Source organism: Malus domestica, chromosome 10 (assembly GCF_042453785.1).
Source record: "Malus domestica chromosome 10, GDT2T_hap1".
Classification (NCBI taxonomy): domain Eukaryota; kingdom Viridiplantae; phylum Streptophyta; class Magnoliopsida; order Rosales; family Rosaceae; genus Malus; species Malus domestica.
Genome location: NC_091670.1, coordinates 25090622 through 25115468, shown reverse-complemented (window position 1 = coordinate 25115468; position 24847 = coordinate 25090622). Strand labels below are relative to the sequence as shown.

Here is a 24847-nt window from a genome sequence, read left to right as displayed (position 1 = left end):
TTTCTTCTTCTTCTTCTTCCTCCTCTTTCTCCTTCTTCTTCCTTCTCTTTCCTCCTCCTTCTTCTTCTCCTTCTTCTTCTTCTGGGTTCGGTTTCTCTTTTTTTTTTTTTCTTTTTTTTTTCCTTCTTCCTCCTCTTTCTCCTTCTTCTTCCTTCTCCTTCCTCCTTCTTCTTCTTCTCATTCTTCTTCTTCCTTCTCCTTCCTCCTCATTCTTCTTCTCCTTCTTCTTCCTTCTTCTTCCTCTTCTTTTCTGGGTTCGGTTTTTTTTTTTTTCTGTTTTTTTCCTTCTCCTCCTTCCTTCTTAAGAAGGAAGAAGAAGGAGAAGAAGAATGAGGAGGAAGGAGAAGGAAGAAGAAGGAGGAGGAAGGAGAAGGAAGAAGAAGGAGAAGGAGGAGGAAGAAGAAAAAAAGAAAAGAAAAAAAAGAGAGAACCGAACCCAGAAGAAGAAGAAGAAGAAGAAAAAAAAAAAAAAGAAGAAGAAGAAGAGAAGAAGGAAAAAAAAATATTTTATTATTATTTTATTATTTAAATATTTATTTAAATATTTTTTAATATTATTTTTATTTAAATAAATTTTTTATTTTTTTAATGACACGTGGCGTCCAATCAGGGCGCCACGTCATCACTTAACGGGAGAACTAACAGTTTGACTAACAGATGTATGAGACTGTCCCAAAATTTACATTTTAGGTATGACTCTGGGACGAAAAAAACTTGATGTACTAAATGTTGAAAACCACCAAACATGAGGGTGGTAAACAGTCTTTTACCCTATATATATATATGTTTTCAAAATAGGGGGTTAGCATGTTCTGATATAAAAGGTTTTCGTATTATTAGTATGATTATAAATTGTGGTCCACTCACTTTCTATTTTTGCGCCCCCTCAGGACATAGTGACGAAGAGTACGATCCGAGCTTCGAGGCTTTTCCCTACCAATAACTCTGCTTTCTTTCATCTATGTATGACTCTTATTGACCATTGTAACTTGATGTTCATCTTTCTTTAGCATCCTGTTTATTGGTATACTCTGGACATATTATATCTTTGACTTCGAATTTATAATCGTATATTTTTTTTTTCCTTCTATGGATTTTACATCATTATTGTGTTACTTAGTATTTCTTGTTTCGTATTTTTCTGTTGGTTATACGATTTTTAGTTTACGTATTCTTTTATATTCTTAATTGTTTCCTGTCATTCATGTTTGTTTGTACACTTAGGGCTTTCATCACTCTTGAGTGTCTACCCACACGTGCCATCCAGGTGTCATTAAGATTTTGGGTTGGGGCGTGTCATCGCAACCTCTTAGGCAATTAGAAAAATCAAGTTGATAAAGATGGCGTAGCGAAAATTCATATCCGTCCTGACATAATTGTGTTAATGATATGATTTTTACCGCCTGCAAAAGTAGGGACAAAAACACTTTAAAATATTTTTAAGAGTACAAGGTTGTAGTAGTATAGTAGCTCAAGCAAGGTCGTTTTCCGCAGGAATTGGATGAATAATTTGTATTTAAACTAATCCTTAGCTAATTATTTAGAACAAGGTCTTGAAAATGTTGATTTTGGAATTTAAAATAATAAAAACGAATTTAAATAAAAATAATTCAATAATTGGCAACGTTAAAGAAAGCAAATGAAAAAGGTTTTGGAAAACAATTTAAACACTAGGGTTCTACCATTACCATTAACAATCTCATGCAATTTTACCAATTACTTATGAATTTCTACATACATGCTTTGAAGGTTAGGTTTTCCTTATATATATTTTCCTCGTGATGTTTAAGTGAAAACGTATATCTAACATGGAACTTGTCTGTGATGTTTAGATCAAGTATAAACATGCAAGACTCATTAAGTTTTGTGAAAACCCTTTGAACAACCATGCAACCCTTAAAAGCGTGATGTTCACCTTAAGTGAACTTACAATTACTAATCATAAGAAGCCCTCCTTAATTTCAGGGTGATGTTCCAACAGAAATTGCATCAAATTACTTGTCTAAAAATCCTAATGGTCATGAATCACTAAGACAATTAGATAGTTTTAATCGTGATGATTAACAATTCAAAACTTGCATGCATAATATCATAAGTAAATTGAAAAGAAACTACATATTCTTGCTAAGGCTCATGGCCTCACCCTACTAATGGTCATGAATCACTAAGACAATTAGATAATTTTAATCTTGATGATTAATAATTCAAAACATGCATGCATAATATCATAAGTAAATTGAAAAGAAACTACATATTCTTGCTAAGACTCGTGGCCTCGCCCTAGCAAAAGAAACTAGCTACGAACAATCATAAAACAAAATATTATTAAAAACATAGAAAGAAAATACCTTGAAAATAAACTTGAATCCAAAATAGTGCATACGTTCTCCTCCAATCCTCTCCTTAATGGCTATATAACCTTATTTATACTATTTCAAAATAAAACCCTAAAAGGTCTTAGAATAAAACTAGGAAACATAATAAAATAATAAAACAGAAAATAAAAGCGTTTCCTATTTGAACTGAAATTCAGACTTCTCAGAAAATCATCATTTTGACTGACAAACTCAACTCCAATTTGGTCCCAAAAGGTTTCTTTTGAAATTTGAAGATGTCCCCTACAAATCCTCAGAATAAATCTTCCTCAAAATATGCCATCTTGACCTCCAAAATACCTAAAACGTCCAGAAACGTCAATCTCGGAAAGCTGCGCATTGAGACTTTATTTCATCACCACGGTCAAACGACTTGGTAGAAAATTCTGGAATTTTGACATAATCATCTTGAAAGACTCACGAACCTCCTCCAATTAGAATCACTCCAAAATTCATCCGTTTGATCACTTTATGCTCAAGAGGAAATCGAATGTCCGATATTGAAAATACATAACAAATTATCAAAATGCACACAAAATAACCAATAAATTAATACTAAGAATAGGGTAAAATATATAGTAAAATAGTGACTCATCAGTTAGCGCAGACCTTGATTTGGAAGCTGTCTCCAGCGCCAAGCAGCCTTGTGCTTCAAGAATTTGCAGCCCAACTGGGAGCTCCGGTATAGACAGCAGCTTCTTGCATTTGGTTAAACAAAGGACAGACAACTGAGAAGATTGTTTGATGCTTGCAGGTATGCTCGGGATCATGGTTCCACTTAGATCTAACTCTCGTAACGATGTTAAGCAAACAAGGTGATCAGGGATTTCTAATATACCACAGTAACTGAGGTTTAGTTCTTCCAAAGAGCGCAAACCTACCCGGAACTGAGGCAACTTTTTAAGCTTTAAACAACCACCAAACGTGAGAGTTTGAAGTGAGTTTAAGTTGTAGATGGTATTCGGGATACACTTCAGTTTTTTGCACCGGTAGAGCTGTAATGTCTGAAGCCCAATCAGATTTTCAATCGATGAGGGTAGCTCTTTAACTGCAGTTTCTGACAAGCTAAGAAAGTTTAGGTGCTCCATAGGCGCCAATATTTCTGGGAAGCATTGAAATTTTAAGCAACCAGCGAGGTTAAGTCTCTCAAGAGAATTTAACTTGCAAATGCTGGTTGGGAGACTCACAAAACGTTTGCAATTTTCCAGTTCAATTTTCTTGAGATGAGAGAGATGCTCGATTGATGAGGGCAGTACTTTTATTGCTGTCTCAGTCAACTGTAACTCTGTTATGTTCCAGGGAAGCTCCGAAAACTTGCCAAGAGATGAGCAGCCCCAAAAAGACAAATTACGTAACTTCAACTTACAACTGCTGCTTGGAAGATTCTTAAGGTACTTACACCCTTGAATATCCAAGGTAGAAATGTTTGCACTAGACCAAACTGATGAAGGCAACTCCTCTATCACGGTGTTACTTAAATCTAAGTATTCAATATTTCCTGGCATCTCCGGAAGATTTCTGAGACGTGAGCAGTATCCCAGGTTAAGAACAGTAAGCTTGTCCAGTTTCACAAAATACGAAGGAATTTCAACCAAACTTGTACATTTCATAAGGTTGATATGCTTGATTTTCGGACATTGAGAAAGATCTGGGACTTCAGTCAGATGCATGGAGTGACTAAGATCCATCACTTTTAAGTTTCCAAGCTTCTGTAACAAATTAAAGAGAAATGGCAAGCATTAACAAGTTAGCCTGATTTACTTTGCCACACCACATTTTCAACACAAACGCACGCGCGCACACACACATATACTAATATGTATACATATACCTGGCCTTTATTCCAAAGTTGTTCGACACTGCTGTAGGGCATTCGAAGCTCAACAAGATTGTCTGGAGAAAATTCTGATGGCAAAGATTTTAGTTGGTATCCCACCCAGCAAAGATACCTAAGAGAATTGGGAAAGGAAACGTTTAACTCCGAGTTGCCATCACTAACATTGAGCTTGCCATAGCTATCAACATTGAGCAATCTTAGATTAAACATCTTTCTGAAGTCTGCGTGATCCAACTGTCCAATCTCAGAAATGTTAAAGGATATGCATTGAACGGCTGCAGTTCCCTGACAATCAAGAGCAAAAGTATAAATGTGAATAAAATATTGATATACTTACACACAACAAATTCAATCAGATGTTATCATCTCATAGAAAGCTCAAGATTTTTCTTGTATAAGAAAGTGAATAATTATAGTTCTTACCGTATTAGTTTTCAGTACATGATAGACATCATCCGCACTGAACAATCTACTTCGTTTTCCAGGCTCTTCAATACATTCTTCGCGAACAATTTCCCTGCCCATTTCTTGGACCAGAACATGCATTTCTATAAACTTGCTTTCGGAAATTGATACGAGGGACTTATCACTGAGAGCTCTAATTCCCGCTGCACGAAAACCACAAGCATTGGACATTCTTTTTACAATATGCATAGTTTCCACTTTATGTAAACACGCTATATCAAGAAATATCTCCTTCTCGTTTTTTAATCCATCGTAACTTATTTTCAACACTTTTTGAATGTTCTTCCTTAGAAATTCTTTCATTGTGATTGATTCATCTAAACAATCTTCTTTGCTCTCGCAGCAAAGGAATGAGGAACCCAAAATTTTAAGAGCTACTGGAATGCCACCGGCATAATCTACCACCTTTTCCGCCAATTCTGTATAATCTGTTATACGAGTGTTATATTTGAAGGCATTCAAATGAAAGAGATGAACAGCTTCATCATGTTTTAATGCCTGAACCCCGTATATCTTATCTTCTTCAACAATTTCCTTAAGCAGGCTCCTGTCTCTGGTTGTTACAATGATTCTACTTCCGGGGCCATACCGAGCATGATCTCTGCCCCCGGCTAGAAGTTCGATTTGGCTTGAGTCATTCACATCATCAAGAACAATAAGGACCTTCATACGACTGAGCCTCTCACGAACAAAGGTTGATCCAATAGATGGAGTGTCAATATCTAGATTCTTATCATCTAGTAACTTACGGAGAAGTTTATTTCGCAAGTGAATTAGTCCATCTTTTTCCTCTGATTCCACCCTAACATTTGCAAGGAAACAACAAGCTTCGAATTTAGAAAAGAGTCGATGAAATATAGCATCAGCAAGGGTGGTCTTGCCAATACCACCCATGCCCCAAATACCTACACTGCAGACATCTAGTGAATCAATGGATAATAATGATTCAATTTCCTTGATACGGCTTTCAATTCCAACGTATCCCTTCAAATCACTTGACTTTTTGCGATTTAGTTTGGCCAAAATATCATCGACAACTTTCTGAACTAAATCAGCCTCCGACCTGGCATATATCATTACGAAGGGGACAACCGAAAGTTATTTAGTACGTATATATACCTGAACTGATATTAAAATGAATCAAATGGTCACAAGTAGTATACAACAACAACAACAACAAAGCCTTTTCCCACTAAGTGGGGTCGGCTATATGAATCCTAGAACGCCATTGCGCTCGGTTTTGTGTCATGTCCTCCGTTAGATCCAAGTACTCTAAGTATTTTCTTAGAGTCTCTTCCAAAGTTGTCCTAGGTCTTCCTCTACCCCTTCGGCCCTGAACCTCTGTCCCGTAGTCACATCTTCGAACCGGAGCGTCAGTCGGCCTTCTTTGCACATGTTCAAAATCACCGGAGCCGATTTTCTCTCATATTTCCTACAATTTCGGCTACTCCTACTTTACCTCGGATATCCTCATTCCCAATCTTATCCTTTCTCGTGTGCCCACACATCCCACGAAGCATCCTCATCTCCGCTACACCCATTTTGTGTACGTGTTGATGCTTCACCACCCAACATTCTGTGCCATACAACATCGCTAGCCTTATTGCCGTCCTATAAAATTTTCCCTTGAGCTTCAGTGGCCTACGACGGTCACACAACACGCCGGATGCACTCTTTCCATCCAGCTCGTATTCTATGGTTGAGATCTCCATCTAATTCTCCGTTCTCTTGCAAGATAGATCCTAGGTAGCGAAAACGATCGCTTTTTGTGATCTTCGCTAGATTGCTCCGGTCATTAGTGTGGATAAGTATATAAATGGATAGAGATAGGAAAGCAAACACAAGATGTACGTGGTTCACCCAGATTGGCTACGTCCACGGAATAGAAGAGTTCTCATTAATTGTGAAGGGTTTACACAAGTACATAGGTTCAAGCTCTCATTTAGTGAGTACAAGTGAATGATTTAGTACAAATGACATTAGGAAATATTGTGGGAGAATGATCTCGTAATCACGAAACTTCTAAGTATCGGAGTGTGGTGTCGTCTTGACTTGCCTTATCTGTCTCATAGGTAGATGTGGCATCTTCTCTGGAAGTACTCTTCCTCCATCCAGGGGTGGTATCTTTAACTGGTGGAGATGCACAAGGTAATGTATCAATTTCACTTGAAGCTTACTTGTAGTTTCAGGCTTGGTCAAGCGCGATACAAACCATGTAGTAGGAGTCCCCCAAGTCGCCGAGCTAGGGGGTCTGCTGAAAGAGGTGACAGACAAGGTAAGCAATCAGAGCTCCGACTGATTGTTCACCTTCTCCCCATCTTGCAGCAGCATGAAGGATAAAGAGAAGAAAAATGAGAAGAGATGATATGAGATACTTTTGCTTTTGAAGAAGTAACTTTCCACAGGCTTATTCTTGAACTGAGCTGGAGGGTTTTCTGGTTTCCTCCAGAGTATAAGGCCGACTGAAGAATTTGAGGGTCAAAACAAGTCCATCAAATCTAGAGTACGTTCCACCCTGCTGATATGGGATACTTTTGCTTTTGACAGAGTAATGAATGTATCGGCACGTGTGCTGTTACGCTTGTCTCCACATGCTTCCTTGTATCCTTCGCACTTGCCCTATCTGTTCCTCAAGCAGATGCGGAATCTTCCCTAGAAGCATAAGATGTTGAAGATGAGTACTCGAGAGCAATGCCAGGTAAGTAATCAGGTAAGGGGTTCCAGGCAGTCAGTTCCTGGCTGGAAGCTTGATTCCAAGTGCTGACTGATTGCTCTCTTTCTCCTTGTCTTGCAGGTAAAAACAAGGCCAAAAGAAAAGACAGGGAAAAAGCATGATATGGGATACTCTTGCTTTTAACCCTGATGATATGAGATATTCTTGCTCTAGTATAGCTTGTTTGCAGAGGTATTATCGGGGGGAAAGAAAGCTGAATATTTCGAAAGGCTTCGTTGGGAGTGCCCTCTCATATATGATGAAGGGTTGAGCATTTTTGCAGGTCTGCCTGTCCGTTGGGGATGGAGGTCGACATATATAGGAGTCTCCCTAACAACAAGTAGTAATGCTATTCCTTTACCCTGCTTGGTCATAGCACGGTAGTGGGAGCTGCCAGTTTCACATGTTTTAACTCTGTCAGAGCACTTTGAAAAAGTGGTCTGTGGTATCTGGCTCTCGAGATTCGGAGAACGATGCCTCTTCGATTTTTGAGAAAGCAATCATGCTGGGGGTATGACTCTCGAGATTCGGAGAGCAGTGTCTCTTCGATTTTTGAGGAAGTAATCATGTTGGGAGTCTGGCTCTCGAGATTCGGAGGGCGGTGCCTCTTCGATTTTGGAGCAAGCAATCTTGTTGGGAGTGTTGTCTCGAATGTGAGTAAAGGTTGGGCATGTTTGCTAGTCTACCTTGCCACGAAGCACAAAGGTTGACACACAGGGACTTTCCAATTATCCAGCAATGGTACTGTTCCTTTACCCTCTCTTCGATTTTGAGAAAGTAATCATGTTGGGAGTCTGGCTCTCGAGATTCGGAGGACGGTGCCTCTTCGATTTTGGAGCAAGCAATCTTATTGGGAGTGTTTTCTCGAATGTGAGTAAAGGTTGGGCATGTTTGCTAGTCTACCTTGCCACGAAGCACAGAGGTTGACACACAGGGACTTTCCAATTATCCAGCAGTGGTACTGTTCCTTTACAGTTGTGGGTAATAATATGGTAGCTAGACCTTCAAAATTTATGTGTCTAAACTTTTGTTAGTGCTGTTTCTTTGCTATTCTTTTACCTTTCTTGGTCAGAGCGATGTAGTGGGAGCTGCAAGCTTCACGTGCTCAACTTTGGCAGAGAACTTTGGCAAAGTTATTTGTGGTACCCATGAGCTATTGTTGCGTGTGGGAAGTGGGTGATTGAACAGTAAGATTCATGTGCTTTCTACTTCACCAGAAGTCTTCGACAGAATGCCCATAATTTCTGCAAAGCTGAGTGTGCGTGTGACAGGTGCTGACAAGGCTAGAAAAGTAGGTGCCTCTTCGATTTCTGAGATCGGCCCTCGTGGTCTCTGAGCAGCCCAGCTTTTGAGAAAGCGAGCGCCTCTTCGATTGATTCGGAGAACGATGCCTCATCGATTTTTGAGAAAGCAATCATGCTGGGGGTCTGGCTCTCGAGATTCGGGAAGCAGTGTCTCTTCGATTTTTGAGAAAGTAATCATGTTGGGAGTCTGGCTCTCGAGATTCGGAGGGCGGTGCCTCTTCAATTTTGGGGCAAGCAATCTTGTTGGGAGTGTTTTCTCGAATGTGAGTAAAGGTTGGGCATGTTTGCTAGTCTACCTTGCCACGAAGCACAGAGGTTGACACACAGGGACTTTCCAATTATCCAGCAATGGTACTGTTCCTTTACCCTCTCTTCGATTTTTAAGAAAGTAGTCATGTTGGGAGTCTGGCTCTCGAGATTCGGAGGACGGTGCCTCTTCGATTTTGGAGCAAGCAATCTTATTGGGAGTGTTTTCTCGAATGTGAGTAAAGGTTGGGCATGTTTGCTAGTCTACCTTGCCACGAAGCACAGAGGTTGACACACAGGGACTTTCCAATTATCCAGCAGTGGTACTGTTCCTTTACCCTTGTGGGTAATAATATGGTAGCTAGACCTTCAAAATTTATGGGTCTAAACTTTGTTAGTGCTGTTTCTTTGCTATTCTTTTACCCTTCTTGGTTAGAGCGATGTAGTAGGAGCTGCAAGCTTCACGTGCTCAACTTTGGCAGAGAACTTTGGCAAAGTTATCTGTGGTACCCATGAGCTATTGTTGCGTGTGGGAAGTGGGTGATTGAACAGTAAGATTCATGTGTTTTCTACTTCCCCAGAAGTCTTTGACAGAATGCCCATAATTTCCGCAAAACTGAGTGTGCATGTGACAGGTGCTGACAAGGCTGGAAAAGGCTGGAAAAGTAGGTGCCTCTTCGATTTCTGAGATCGGCCCTCGTGGTCTCTGGGGAGCCCAGCTTTTGAGAAAGCGAGCGCATCTTCGATTTTTGAGATCGGCCTTCGTGGTCTTTGAGCAGCCCAACTTTTGAGAAAGCAAACGCCTCTTCGATTTCTGAGATCAACCCTCGTGATCTCTAAGCAGCCCAGCTTTTGAGAAAGCAAACGCCTCTTCGATTTCTGAGCAGGCGCCTCTTCGATTTCTGAAGCTTCGTCGATTGCAGATTTTTATAGGGGCTGGCATTAAGTTCCAAAGCACACTTGAATCTCCACCAGTAGAAGCTTCATTCTTGCACTTCTAAGATCTTGATTTGTCCGACCTCTTCTCTCTTCAACACCTTTGAAAATGTCTGGCCCCTCCGACCGTCGTTTTGACTTGAACCTTGTTGAAGAGGCAGCCCCGCCTTCTCCAGACAACATATGGCGCCCATCCTTCGTCTCCCCTACTGGTCCTCTTACCGTTGGGGATTCCGTGATGAAGAATGATATGACCGCTGCGGTGGTGGCCAGGAACCTTCTCACTCCCAAAGATAACAGACTACTTTCCAAACGGTCTGATGAGTTAGCTGTTAAGGATTCGCTGGCTCTCAGTGTTCAGTGTGCAGGTTCTGTGTCTAATATGGCCCAACGCCTATTTGCTCGAACCCGCCAAGTTGAATCATTGGCAGCTGAAGTGATGAGTCTCAAACAGGAGATTAGAGGGCTCAAGCATGAGAATAAACAGTTGCACCGGCTCGCACATGACTATGCTACAAACATGAAGAGGAAGCTTGACCAGATGAAGGAAACTGATGGTCAGGTTTTACTTGATCATCAGAGATTTGTGGGTTTGTTCCAAAGACATTTATTGCCTTCGTCTTCTGGGGCTGTACCGCGTAATGAAGCTCCAAATGATCAACCTCTGATGCCTCCTCCTTCTAGGGTTCTGTCCAGTACTGAGGCTCCAAATGATCCCCCTCCGGTGCCTTCTCTTTCTGGGGCTCTACCGACTGCTGAGACTTCTCCTAAGCAACCTTTGTGAAGGCTCCCTCTTGTGTGCTTATTTTGACTCATGTATATGTACATATTTGTAGCTTATCGAGGATATCAATAAATAAGCTTTCCTTCATTTCAATGTATTGTGTTAAATACACCAAAGCCTTCTTCGCTAAGTTCTTTGAATTTTCTTTTGTTAAAGCTTGTATGTTGAAGCTTTCTGAGTGGAGCATGTAGGTTGGGGTAGTGTTCCCTTAATTTCCCGAGTGAGGAAAACTTCTCGGTTGGAGACTTGGAAAATCCAAGTCACTGAGTGGGATCGGCTATATGAATCTTAGAACGCCATTGTGCTCGATCCTGTGTCATGTCCTTCGTTAGATCCAAGTACTCTAAGTCTTTTCTTAGAGTCTCTTCCAAAGTTTTCCTAGGTCTTCCTCTACCCCTTCGGCCCTGAACCTCTGTCCCATAGTCGCATCTTCTAATCGGAACGTCAGTAGGCCTTCTTTGCACATGTCCAAACCACCGTAACCGATTTTCTCTCATCTTTCCTTCAATTTCGGCTACTCCTACTTTACCCCGGATATCCTCATTCCTAATCTTATCCTTTCTCGTGTGCCCACACATCCAACGAAGCATCCTCATCTCCGCTACACCCATTTTGTGTACGTGTTGATGTTTCACCGCCCAACATTCTGTGCCATACAGCATCGCCGGCCTTATTGCCGTCCTATAAAATTTTCCCTTGAGCTTCAGTGGCATACGGCGGTCACACAATACGCCGGATGCACTCTTCCACTTCATCCATCCAGCTTGTATTCTATGGTTGAGATCTCCATCTAATTCTCCGTTCTTTTGCAAGATAGATCCTAGGTAACGAAAACGGTCGCTCTTTGGTATTTCTTGATCTCCGATCCTCACCCCTAACTCGTTTTGGCCTCCATTTGCACTGAACTTGCACTTCATATATTCTGTCTTTGATCGGCTTAGGCGAAGACCTTTAGATTCCAACACTTCTCTCCAAAGGTTAAGCTTTGCATTTACCCCTTCCTGAGTTTCATCTATCAACACTATATCGTCTGCGAAAAGCATACAACAAGGAATATCATCTTGAATATGTCGTGTTAACTCATCCATTACCAACGCAAAAAGGTAAGGACTTAAGGATGAGCCTTGATGTAATCCTACAGTTATAGGAAAGCTTTCGGTTTGTCCTTCATGAGTTCTTACGGCAGTCTTTGCTCCTTCATACATATCCTTTATAGCTTGGATATATGCTACTCGTACTCCTTTCTTCTCTAAAATCCTCCAAAGAATGTCTCTTGGGACCCTATCATACGCTTTTTCCAAATCTATAAAGACCATGTGTAAATCCTTTTTCCCATCTCTATATCTTTCCATCAATCTTCGTAAGAGATAGATTGCCTCCATGGTTGAGCGCCCTGGCATGAACCCGAATTGGTTGTCCGAAACCCGTGTCTCTTGCCTCAATCTATGCTCAATGACTCTCTCCCAGAGCTTCATTGTATGACTCATTAGCTTAATACCCCTATAGTTCATGCAATTTTGTACGTCGCCCTTATTCTTGTAGATAGGCACCAAAGTGCTCATTCGCCACTCATTTGGCATCTTCTTCGTTTTCAAAATCCTATTGAAAAGGTCAGTGAGCCATGTTATACCTGTCTCTCCCAAAAGTTTCCACACTTCGATTGGTATATCGTCTGGGCCTATTGCTTTTTTATGCTTCATCTTCTTCAAAGCTACAACCACTTCTTCCTTCCGGATTCGACGATAAAAAGAGTAGTTTCTACACTCTTCTGAGTTACTCAACTCCCCTAAAGAAGCACTCATTTCATGTCCTTCATTGAAAAGATTATGAAAATAACCTCTCCATCTGTCTTTAACCGCGTTCTCTGTAGCAAGAACCTTTCCATCCTCATCCTTGATGCACCTCACTTGGTTTAGGTCCCTTGTCTTCTTTTCCCTTGCTCTAGATAGTTTATAGATATCCAACTCTCCTTCTTTGGTATCTAGTCGTTTATACATATCGTCGTAAGCCGCTAACTTAGCTTCTCTGACAGCTTTCTTCGCCTCTTGCTTCGCTTTTCTATACCTTTCACCATTTTCATCAGTCATCTCCTTGTATAAGGCTTTACAACATTCCTTCTTAGCCTTCACCTTTGTTTGTACCTCCTCATTCCACCACCAAGATTCCTTTTGGTGTGGGGCAAAGCCCTTGGACTCTCCTAATACCTCTTTTGCTACTTTTCGGATACAACTAGCCATGGAATCCCACATTTGGCTAGCTTCCCCCTCTCTATCCCATACACATTGGGTGATTACCTTCTCTTTGAAAATTGCTTGTTTTTCTTCTTTTAGATTCCACCATCTAGTCCTTGGGCACTTCCAAGTCTTGTTCTTTTGTCTTACTCTTTTGATATGTACATCCATCACCAACAAGCGATGTTGATTAGCCACGCTCTCTCCTGGTATAACTTTGCAATCCTTACAAGTTATACGATCCCCTTTCCTCATTAGAAGAAAATCTATTTGTGTTTTTGACGACCCACTCTTGTAGGTGATCACATGTTCTTCTCTCTTCTTAAAGAAGGTGTTGGCTAAGAAGAGATCATATGCCATTGCAAAATCCAAGATAGCTTCCCCATCCTCGTTTCTCTCCCCAAAACCATGGCCACCATGAAAACCTCCATAGTTGCTTGTCTCCCTGCCCACGTGTCCATTTAAATCTCCTCCTATAAATAACTTCTCCGTCTGAGCAATTCCTTGCACCAAGTCTCCAAGATCTTCCCAAAATTTCTCCTTCGAACTCGTATCCAACCCTACTTGAGGTGCGTACGCACTAATCACATTGATAAGTTCTTGTCCTATTACAATCTTGATTGCCATGATTCTATCTCCTACCCTCTTGACATCTACAACATCTTGTACCAAGGTCTTGTCCACGATGATGCCAACACCGTTTCTCGTTCTATTTGTGCCCGAATACCAAAGTTTAAACCCTGAGTTTTCTAGATCCTTTGCCTTACTACCAACCCACTTAGTTTCTTGTAGGCACATAATATTTATCCTTCTCCTCACCATAACTTCCACTACTTCCATAGATTTTCCCGTTAAGGTTCCTATATTCCACGTTCCTAAACGCATTTTGCTCTCTTGAACTCTACCCTTCTGTCCTAGCTTCTTCACCCTCCCCCGTCTAATAGGATCAAAGTACTTCTTTTGTGTGTCCCGGGTAAAGTTGATAGGAGCATGTGCTCCCAAACAACTTTGAGTGGAGTCGTTCGAAAAGAAGTTTCTATGACCCCCTTGCTCATTTAACACTGCATCCGGGTGCCGATGGAGATACAGCGACCCTTGCTCACTTATCACTGTGCTCAGGCCACACAGCGCGCCACTTACGGGTGACGCCCTAGCTTTAGCGCGATTTTGTTCTGGATTCATTTTCATAAGGATTCGACGTGATCATGGAGTGCCGGCTGTCGACTACCTGACGCCCTCCCCCTCCTCCTTTATCCGGGCTTGGGACCGGCCATGTAAGACATAGGCGGAGTTGTCACAAGTAGTATGTATGTAGAAATTAATAAAAGCCTTAAGAGTTAGTTAATTACCCGACAAGTAGTATGTATGTAGAAATTAATAAAAGCTTTAAGAGTTAGTTAATTACCCGGCTTTGTTTGAATTATCGAACCCAGATATTTTTGCTGCTTCCCTCAAAGCATCCCTCCACTTGTGCACCTTGTCCATACTGTCCTTGAAACGTTCTTCAAGTTGAGCAAATGCATCTGCATAAGTCCCCTGCTGCTTTCTTATATGTGATGGATCGATGTCGTAAAAAATGGGTATGACAAACTGCCCATCTCTTTCCTTGCATCGCAAGATACTTACAAGTTCATCAAGACACCAAGTGGAAGAAGCATAATTTTTTGAGAAAATGATTACAGAAAGCTTTGATTTCTCAATTGCCTCGACAAGGGCAGGCGCAATTTTATCTCCTCTCTCTAGTTTGTAATCAATGTAAGTTTCGATTTTCTTCCCACGCAAAGCAGCATAAAGATGGCTTGTAAAAGTATTGCGGGTATCTTCACCTCTGAAACTCAGAAACACATCATGTTTTTCTTGAGGGAAGATGGTAGCAGAAGAAGAAGCCATATTCATTACCTGCAGAACCAACATCAAAAGACATCCGTGTTTTGATTAAGAGATGAAATACTAAAAGGGATTAAGATATGAAATATTAAAAAGGATTAAGTTGCACCTCAGGAATCAAGATCAAATGAAGAAAGATATATCAAATAGTTAGAAAGAAGTTGCAGAAAGCATGCTTTTTAGGAAGAAACACAAGTTAAGAAGTGTAAAGAAAGTGGGAGACGTATTGAAAGTCAAGAGTGCGTAATTGGGGTTATTGGTTAGATTGGTTATTAGGGTGTAGTTGTCCCTTTTACTTGTATCTTGTATAGATCCTTTCATATTGTTTTTATACTTATATCATTAACTCATCAGACATAATCAACGTTTGGAAATGCTTTGCCTTATTTATTTATTTATTTATTTATTTAACAGTTCAAACATACCTTTATATTTATTAGTATCTTGATTTCCTTGACAATTCAAGCAGATCTTGTGTGTGTGTGTGTGTGTTTTTTTTTTTAATTTTATTTGAATTTCTTAATTTGTTCAAAGGATGCTTTGGTTAGTAGCCATTTTATTTATTTATTTATTTATTTTTCTGGATTTATAGCACCAGGGGTATTGGTGAATGGTGAAGAGGTTTGTATGGGTCATGTCTCTTAAACATGTAGTGGGAAGTGAGGGTTTTGTTTTAGTGTTTTAGATAATTTGAGGAACATGTAGATACTATGATTTGTGGTTGCTTTCTTAAACCATGATAAAGTAGTCCATTTAATTTTAACATAGATATCATTTTTTATCTAATGCATAAGTATATGAAATGTTAAGACAATAATATATTGGGCAACACTGTGTGATTTAAAATGCAAAGAGAGACAATGAACCATGTTTGATATTTTGTTTGTGTTGGTTGATTTAAATTTGAGCTTTTTTGAGTTGGAATCATGTGTTTTGTTTAAGATATTATTTTTGGTTTATGAATGGTTTGCCACTGCGTAAGTTTGCATCTTTTTTATGGTTGGATTCATGGGTTTTTCTTAAGCTTTGAAGTTCTTAGTTTTTATCAAGAAATTTAATATGGGTTTCATTTATTTGTGAAACTAGCACTTTTTTTGTGAAAGATTTTCAGTAAATGATTGCTTATTTGGCTTTAAATTTCCAGGTTGTTCTAGACTTTGTCAACATCGCAGAGTTGTCTTTGGCAGAGCTCGATAGCAGCTTTGGGTAAGTCTGAATTGGCAGTAGATATGATTTTTCTTTGATTTATTCATCTTCTTTCGAATTTATTTGCAAATATTGTTGAAACCCATGTGATTCAAAGTTCAAATTTGTTTGTAAAGTATAAGTGTGGGTGTGGACACCCAATATGACTTTTACATGTTGTTGCTATCTGGTATTTGACAGAATTATATTGGCAACTGTCTAAATTTTGGTTTAGCTGCAGATGAAGCGAAATCAAAAGGTTACAAATGAGAGGTATAATTTAATTTTTATATTTGATGCATCGTTTGATTAAATGAATACAGTAGGAACATTGACTTGATGTATGTGCTTTCATATGGAAAACTAAATTTTGTGTGTTTATTAGCTTGTATATACTCAAAATTTATTTTAATTACAATAGAATTGTCTGAAAATTATGGAGAATTAGTATAAGTTTACACACCGAAAGAAATAGAATGAAAATGTAAGTAAAGAAAAATTAGAATGTAATACATAATATCTTTAGTGTGTAAGGGATTGATGACTAAATGTGCTACGTGGAGAGATTCCTTATTTCGTTAGTTAAGGGCAGCACTTGATAGAAGCATAACCAAAACTAGGTAAGAGTCACATTTTGGTTCCATTCCTATCCTAATTTTGTGTAGTATTCACTTAGCTCTATGTTGTTAACTATAAATTTTGCTATTTTGTTCCCTTTCGTTTTCTCTACTAATTATTGTTCTATGAATTGTATTCGTCAGTTAAATAATGATAACTAGAATGTCCAGGAAAAAAAATCAAGCATTACAGTGTTTGGGATGATAATTTGTATCCAATATGATAATTAGCCAGTCAGAGAACCTAATTTGGGAAGTGGGTTTTAAAGCTTTAATATTTTGTTGTGTGTAAATTTCTTGCTTTGCCTAGCTACCAAGAATCTAATAACCAAAGGCTTAGGTATTTTCCCAAATGGTTTTCAATTTGTTGTAGGTAAACAAGAGCTATCGTATTGTTATGCACATGGGAATGGAAGGGAAGTAAAAATTCAAGCTTTTAATACAAATTAGAAATGGAGCAACGCTAAACAAAAGATGGGTAAAACTGACCACTACTTTCTTTCCATTTAAATATAAATCAATTGATTAAGTGTGTTTAAAATGAAGTTTCAATTGTTTTCAAATTCTAACAACGAACTCCTTCGCGTTAAGATAATCTATTTAGAGTTTTGATCCACTTTTGATTATGCAGAATTTCAATTTTTTTCCATATAAAGTTTCCATTTTTCTTTTGAATGAGAGAAGAAGCTTTAATGGTTTACAATTTTTCCCTTTGTAGATTTTCGAAGTAGGACCGAGCTTTCAAAAGGCACTTCAAGTTCTGGAAATTATTTTTGTTATGCTTTTGTTATATCATGTTCTAAATTGTGCAAACCGTTTATTTAATTAGAGAAAATTAAGCACAATCCTGCTTATATACATATTGTTATTTTAAGAAACAATTTTGTTAGTCTTTTCTAAAAGAAATGATAATAAGAAACTGCAATTTACTTTTCGGTTTCATTCTTAACTGATTTCTGAATTTATGCCTAAGTCTAATCTACTCAAGACATGCTAAGCAAAAGGAGGAAAGGTTTAAGCAATGTGCCTTCATTGTTGGTTTATGTACTCTGCCTAAAAAATTGAAATAAATATGATATTTTCACTATTGCTTCTTCCAAGTTTTTTCCACGTAATATAAAAAAAGGAAATAAATATTTGTTTCCCTTTTTCTACTTTGTTCTTTTGCAGCAAAACAAGCATGATTTTGTTGGTACTGCTTATTTAGTGAAGCAACGGTTTCATATCGTGAACTGTCTTTGTGTGTTTATCACTTTATTCTTTACCGTTGTAGCTTCCTAAATGAATTTTGACATGTATGGAATTTGACAAAATGTATGTGAATAGTATTGTCTGCTGTATATACATATATATTTTTTTTTTTTGAACTTCTACATGTGTTATACAATTTTCAATCCCAGAGCAACACTCGGGCACCCTTGCTAGTAACATTACTATTGTAGAACTATAACTACAGAATTATGTAGAAAAAGCCAATGTTCGAAATCCAGAAGCTACGAATACCAAACAGATTACAAAGATAAAGACTTCTACCTTGCACACAGGTGAGAAAAGCAGCTTCTTGTTGTCCTGTTAAGTAGTTCCAGTTGTGCCTTACATAAGAGCCAAAAATGGCAGTGTTTGGTATTGCTTTTTTTTTTTCTTTTCGTTTTTTTCATTAAAAGTTGTTTCATTTAAAGTTAGGTAATTAAAAAGTATTTAATAAAACTAAAATACCTGCTTATTTTAAAAGCAATGACCTTCAAACAATTTAAAAAAAAAAAACTTGTAGGGTACTTTTAACATATAGTTTAATAAAAAGTGGAGTTACAACTGCCATCACCGCATTGTCACCACCGCTATAACCAACACCACAACTACAACAACCCTCACCACCGCCATTACCACCATCATTGTTATCTATTATTGGAATTTGAAGGTGTACTTTTTATTATGAAGGAATAAAGTACAAAGATAGCTCATATAAATGAGCGTAGAAAGAAGAAAGAAACAACACAAAAATAATTTTTCCTTGATTTACGCCTAATCACCTAACAACTAAAGCAAAATCAGCAATCCCTTGAATTAAGGAGAATGACAGCCATACTTTAGGTGGTAAACAGCACCCTCATGTATACACCCATGCTACCTACCAGCTATGGTAAGAGACAAATAACTAGAGTAGATCTTCCAATACCTATCCACCCCAACCACCACACCCCACTATTAGCACCACCACACTACACACATCATTGTAGTTGCCATCACCACCGACACCCCCATCGGCATCATCACCACCATTTTTTCCATTGCCAATGACGCCACTGTCAATAATGCCACCACCAGCACAACAACAATCACCACCATCGCTACCTTTACACCCTAAACCCTACTGATGACATCACCATTACCTCCACCATTGTTTTTGCTCGAGTCACTACCATTGTTGCCATTGCCACTGCCAACGCCGCCACCACCACCACCACCACAACAATCACCATTGCTACCTTTACACCCTAACTACTGCGCCCTACTGATGACACCACAATTACCTCCACCATTGTTTCTGCCATAATCACCACCACCACCATCGTTGTTGTCGTTGCCAAAACCTGCAATACCATGTCCATTTTGTCATTATACATAAATACATCACTTACATTAAAATTTATCAGATGTTTTTACACTGTTTTTTTCATACTCACAATAATTTTAAAAATACAGTTATCAAACACTCTAAACAAGCGAGTCATGGGGAAAGAAAAAGACCGCCTTTGAAAAAAAGGAATTTGCTTAAATTGTTAGGCCTTCCAAACAAAGGTGATTCTGCTTATTTTACAGTTCATTATTCTTAAAGCACGTCAAAGCAGTTTTATAAAAATGCACATCAATCTCAAACTGGCCTTTACTTTTACTTGATCCGAACTCACAACAACCTCCTAGGCAATTAGAAAATTTTAGTTGCTAAAGATAAAAAAAGGTCGTACCCAGTGCACAAGCCTCCCGCTTTACGCAGGGTCTGGGAGAGGTGAATGTCGGCTAGCCTTACCCTCATTTTATCATGACATAATTGTATTAGCGCAGACCTTGATTTGGACGCTGTCTCCAGCGCCAAGCAGCCTTGTGCTTCAAGAATTTGCAGCCCAACTGGGAGCTCCGGTATAGACAGCAGCTTCTTGCATTTGGTTAAACGAAGGACAGACAACTGAGAAGATTGTTTGATGCTTGCAGGTATGCTCGAGATCATGGTTCCACTTAGATCTAACTCTCGTAACGATGTTAAGCAAACAAGGTGATCAGGGATTTCTAATATACCACAGTAACTGAGGTTTAGTTCTTCCAAAGAGCGCAAACCTACCCGGAACTGAGGCAACTTTTTAAGCTTTAAACAACCACCAAACGTGAGAGTTTGAAGTGAGTTTAAGTTGTAGATGCTATTCGGGATACACTTCAGTTTTTTGCACCGGTAGAGCTGTAATGTCTGAAGCCCAATCAGATTTTCAATCGATGAGGGTAGCTCTTTAACTGCGGTTTCTGACAAGCTAAGAAAGTTTAGGTGCTCCATAGGCGCCAATATTTCTGGGAAGCATTGAAATTTTAAGCAACCAGCGAGGTTAAGTCTCTCAAGAGAATTTAACTTGCAAATGCTCTTTGGGAGACTTGCAAGACGTTTGCAACTTTCCAGTTCAATTTTCTTGAGATGAGAGAGATGCTCGATTGATGAGGGCAGTACTTTTATTGCTGTCTCAGTCAACTGTAACTCTGTTATGTTCCTGGGAAGCTCCGAAAACTTGCCAAGAGATGAGCAGCCCCAAAAAGACAAATTACGTAACTTCAACTTACAACTGCTGCTTGGAAGATTCTTAAGGTACTTACACCCTTGAATATTCAAGGTAGAAATGTTTGCACTAGACCAAACTGATGAAGGCAACTCCTCTATCACGGTGTTACTTAAATCTAAGTATTCAATATTTCCTGGCATCTTCGGAAGATTTCTGAGAAGTGAGCAGTATCCCAGGTTAAGAACAGTAAGCTTGTCCAGTTTCACAAAATACGAAGGAATTTCAACCAAACTTGTACATTTCATAAGATTTATATGCTTGATTTTCAGACATTGAGAAAGATCTGGAACTTCAGTCAGATGCATGGAGTGACTAAGATCCATCACTTTTAAGTTTCCAAGCTTCTGTAACAAATTAAAGAGAAATGGCAAGCATTAACAAGTTAGCCTGATTTACTTTGCCACACCACGTTTTCAACACAAACGCACGCGCACACACACATATACTAATATGTATATATATACCTGGCCTTTATTCCAAAGTTGTTCGACACTGCTGTAGGGCATTCGAAGCTCAACAAGATTGTCTGGAGAAAATTCTGATGGCAAAGATTTTAGTCGGTATCCCACCCAGCAAAGATACCTAAGAGAATTGGGAAGAGAAACATTTAACTCCGAGTTGCCATCACTAACATTGAGCTTGCCATAGCTATCAACATTGAGCAATCTTAGATTAAACATCTTTCTGAAGTCTGCGTGATTCAACGGTCCAATCTCTGAAATGTTAAAGGATATGCATTGAACGGCTGCAGTTCCCTGACAATCAAGAGCAAAAGTATAAATGTGAATAAAATATTGATATACTTACACACAACAAATTCAATCAGATGTTATCATCTCATAGAAAGCTCAAGATTTTTCTTGTATAAGAAAGTGAATAATTATAGTTCTTACCGTATTAGTTTTCAGTACATGATAGACATCATCCGCACTGAACAATCTACTTCGTTTTCCAGGCTCTTCAATACATTCTTCGCGAACAATTTCCCTGCCCATTTCTTGGACCAGAACATGCATTTCTATAAGCTTGCTTTCGGAAATTGATACGAGGGACTTATCACTGAGAGCTCTAATTCCAGCTGCACGAAAACCACAAGCATTGGACATTCTTTTTACAATATGCATAGTCTCCACTTTATGTAAACACGCTATATCAAGAAATATCTTCTTTTCGTTTTTTAATCCATCGTAACTTATTTTCAAGTCTTTCTGAATGTTTTTCCTTAGAAATTCTTTCATTGCGATTGATTCATCTAAACAATCTTCTTTGCTCTCGCAGCAAAGGAATGAGGAACCCAAAATTTTAAGAGCTAATGGAATGCCACCGGCATAATCTACCACCTTTTCCGCCAATTCTGTATAATCTGTTATACGAGTGTTATATTTGAAGGCATTCAAATGAAAGAGCTGAAGAGCTTCATCAGGTTTTAGTGCCTGAACCCCATATATCTTATCTTCTTCAACAATTTCCTTAAGCAGGCTTCTGTCTCTGGTTGTTACAATGATTCTACTTCCGGGGCCATACCGAGCATGATCTCTGCCCCCGGCTAGAAGTTCGATTTGGCTCGAGTCATTCACATCATCAAGAACAATAAGGACCTTCATACGACTGAGCCTCTCACGAACAAAGGTTGATCCAATAGATGGAGTGTCAATATCTAGATTCTTATCATCTAGTAACTTACGGAGAAGTTTATTTCTCAAGTGAATTAGTCCATCTTTTTCCTCTGATTCCACCCTAACATTTGCAAGAAAACAACAAGCTTCGAATTTAGAAAAGAGTCGATGAAATATAGCATCAGCAAGGGTGGTCTTGCCAATACCACCCATGCCCCAAATACCTACACTGCAGACATCTATTGAATCAATGGATAATAAGAATTCAATTTCCTTGATACGGCTTTCAATTCCAACGTATCCCTTCAAATCACTTGACTTTTTGCGATTCAGTTTGGCCAAAATATCATCGACAACTTTCTGAATTAAATCAGCCTCCGACCTGGCATACATGATTACGAAGGGGACAACCGATAGTTATTTAGTACGTATATATACCTGAACTGATATTAACATGAATCAAATGGTCACAAGTAGTTTATATGCAGAAATTAATAAAAGCTTTAGAGTTAGTTAATTACCCGACAAGTAGTATGTATGTAGAAATTAATAAAAGCTTTAAGAGTTAGTTAATTACCCGGCTTTGTTTGAATTATCGAACCCAGATATTTTTGCTGCTTCCCTCAAAGCATCCCTCCACTTGTGCACCTTGTCCATACTGTCCTTGAAACGTTCTTCAAGTCGAGCAAATGCATCTGCATAAGTCCCCTGCTGCTTTCTTATATGTGATGGATCGATGTCGTAAAAAATGGGTATAACAAACTGCCCATATCTTTCCTTGCATCGCAAGATATGCACAAGTTCATCGAGACACCAAGTGGAAGAAGCATAATTTTTTGAGAAAATTATTACGGAAAGCTTTGATTTCTCAATTGCCTCGACAAGGGCAGGCGCAATTTTATCTCCTCTCTCTAGTTTGTAATCAATGAAAGTTTCGATTTTCTTCCTACGCAAAGCAGCATAAAGATGGCTTGTAAAAGTATTGCGGGTATCTTCGCCTCTGAAACTCAGAAACACATCATGTTTTTCTTGAGGGAAGATGGTAGAAGAAGAAGCCATATTCATTGCCTGCAGAACCACACATCAAAAGACATCCGTGTTTTGAATAAGAGATGAAATACTAAAAAGGATTAAGAGATGAAATATTAACCAGGATTAAGTTGCACCTCAAGGATCGAATGAGAAAGATATATCAGATAGTTAGAAAGAAGCCGCAGAAAGCAAGCTTTTTAGGACGAAACACAAGATTGAGCAGTTTGCAGAGACTAATCTATTTATGTGGATGAGGTTTGGCGACTCTTAGTCAAGACGACTATATGCAACTCTAAGTCAAGAAGTTCAAAGAAAGTAGGAGACCTACTAAGAAGTTGCAGAAACCACGCTTTTTAGGAAGAAATACGAGATTTTGAGCAGTTGCAGAGAGTAATCTATGTATGTGGATGTGGTTTGGCAACTCTTAGTCAAGACGACTATATGCAACTCTAAGTCAAGAAGTGTAAAGAAAGTAGGAGACGTAATTGCTTTGAATATTCTTCAATTGACTATTCCTCATGCAAGATATTTTATACAACATTCCACAATCAATACATATCTACAATCATGGCATGCGAACCGCGATCCCCAATTTGTGGGATTGTCCTAGGTTAGAAAAGGTATTATATAATCATAATAATATTTTCCTGATTTGAGGGATTTTACCTATGTTAAGAAAGGAATAATATATTAATAATATTTCGTTAATACTCCCCCTCAAGTTGGAGAGTGAATATCGTGAATTCCCAACTTGTTGCGCAGTGTCACAAATCCTTTGTAAATACATCTGCTAGCTGAAACCGAGTAAGGACATGTGTAGGGCTAATCATTTCAACTTGCAATTTTTTTTTGAACTATATGACAGTCAATTTCAATGTGCTTTGTACGTTCGTGGAAAACTGGCTTAGCTGCAGTGTGCAAAACTGCTTGATTATCATACTATATAGTACAATGGTGTGGAAGCTACATGTGGGACCTTTAAATCTTGTAAAATATGTCGTAACCAAGTTAGCTCCAAGCATGTGTTGGCCATAACTCGATATTCGGCTCCTGCTGATGGGTTTTAGACATTGATTTGTTTCTTGGATTTCCATGAGATAAGAAAATTTTCAAGAAAATGCAGTATCGTGTGATTGACCTGCTAGTGTCAAGACAACCTCCCCAATCTATATACATGTGTAATCATAATAAGATATATCAGAATCAGATAGTTAGAAAGAAGTTGCAGAAAGCACGCTATTTAGGAAGAAACACAAGATTGAGCAATTTGCAGAGATTGATCTATGTATGTGGATGAGGTTTGGCAACTCCTAGTCAAGACGACTATATGCAACTCTAAGTCAAGACGGGTAAAGAAAGTAGGAGAAGTAATTTCTTTGAATATTCTTCAAAGTTCAGTTGACTATTCCTCATGCAAGATATTATATAAAATATTTCACAATCAATACACATCTACAATCGTGGCATGCAAGCCATGCATTTGTGGGATTGACCTAGGTTAGGAAAGGTATGATATAATCATATAATAATATTTCCGTGATTTGTGGGATTTGACCTATGTTAGGAAAGGAATAGTATTATAATAATATTTCTTTATTCCAATCAAGTTGGAGAGTGAATATCGTGAACTCCCAACTTGTCGCGTAGTGTCACAAACTGGTCATTTCTTAAAGCCTTTGTAAATACATATGCTAGCTATAATTGAGTAGGAACATGTGAAGGGCTAATCATTCCAGCTTGCAATTTTTCTCGAACTATATGGCAGTCAATTTCAATGTGTTTTGTACGTTTGTGGAAA

The 24847-nt window shown here is 38.7% G+C and overlaps 2 protein-coding genes across 4 annotated transcripts; both read right to left on the bottom strand.

Moving 5' to 3' along the window:
- Positions 1 to 1930: 1930 nt before the first annotated feature.
- LOC103412132 (disease resistance protein RPV1-like) lies at positions 1931 to 19060 on the bottom strand. Its single transcript, XM_029109214.2, has 5 exons — positions 18971 to 19060; positions 14297 to 14790; positions 4636 to 5740; positions 4207 to 4497; positions 1931 to 4084 (listed from the first exon to the last, which is right to left on the bottom strand). Exons 1-5 carry the CDS (start codon positions 19058 to 19060, stop codon positions 2897 to 2899), a joined length of 3168 nt encoding a protein of 1055 aa, XP_028965047.2. The 3' UTR covers positions 1931 to 2896.
- On the bottom strand, positions 18483 to 23471 carry LOC103445298 (disease resistance protein RPV1-like). Of its 3 annotated transcripts, none has more exons than XM_070806986.1 (6): positions 23184 to 23471; positions 22595 to 23085; positions 21295 to 22399; positions 20866 to 21156; positions 19547 to 20745; positions 18483 to 19171 (listed from the first exon to the last, which is right to left on the bottom strand). In XM_070806986.1, the coding sequence occupies exons 2-6, from the start codon at positions 23080 to 23082 to the stop codon at positions 19135 to 19137; spliced, it is 3120 nt and encodes a 1039-aa protein (XP_070663087.1). In that variant the 5' UTR covers positions 23083 to 23085; positions 23184 to 23471; the 3' UTR covers positions 18483 to 19134. The 3 variants fall into 3 exon arrangements, with proteins under 3 accessions (XP_070663087.1, XP_070663086.1, XP_028965673.2); XM_070806985.1 differs by having other exon boundaries at positions 23168 to 23465; XM_029109840.2 differs by having other exon boundaries at positions 18992 to 19171; positions 19646 to 20745; positions 22595 to 23460.
- Positions 23472 to 24847: the final 1376 nt, after the last annotated feature.

Coding starts and splice junctions, on each gene's coding strand:
- LOC103412132 (XM_029109214.2), bottom strand. CDS start 19,060: ATGGTGATTGTTGTGGTGGTGGTGGTGGTGGCGGCGTTGGCAGTGGCA. Junction 14,791..18,970: donor GAGCAAAAACAATGGTGGAG/GTAATGGTGATG, acceptor TTGGTTCTGCAG/GTAATGAATATGGCTTCTTC. Junction 4,498..4,635: donor ATGTACTGAAAACTAATACG/GTAAGAACTATA, acceptor CTTGATTGTCAG/GGAACTGCAGCCGTTCAATG.
- LOC103445298 (XM_070806986.1), bottom strand. CDS start 23,082: ATGAATATGGCTTCTTCTTCTACCATCTTCCCTCAAGAAAAACATGAT. Junction 22,400..22,594: donor GATAATTCAAACAAAGCCGG/GTAATTAACTAA, acceptor CATGTATGCCAG/GTCGGAGGCTGATTTAATTC. Junction 21,157..21,294: donor ATGTACTGAAAACTAATACG/GTAAGAACTATA, acceptor CTTGATTGTCAG/GGAACTGCAGCCGTTCAATG.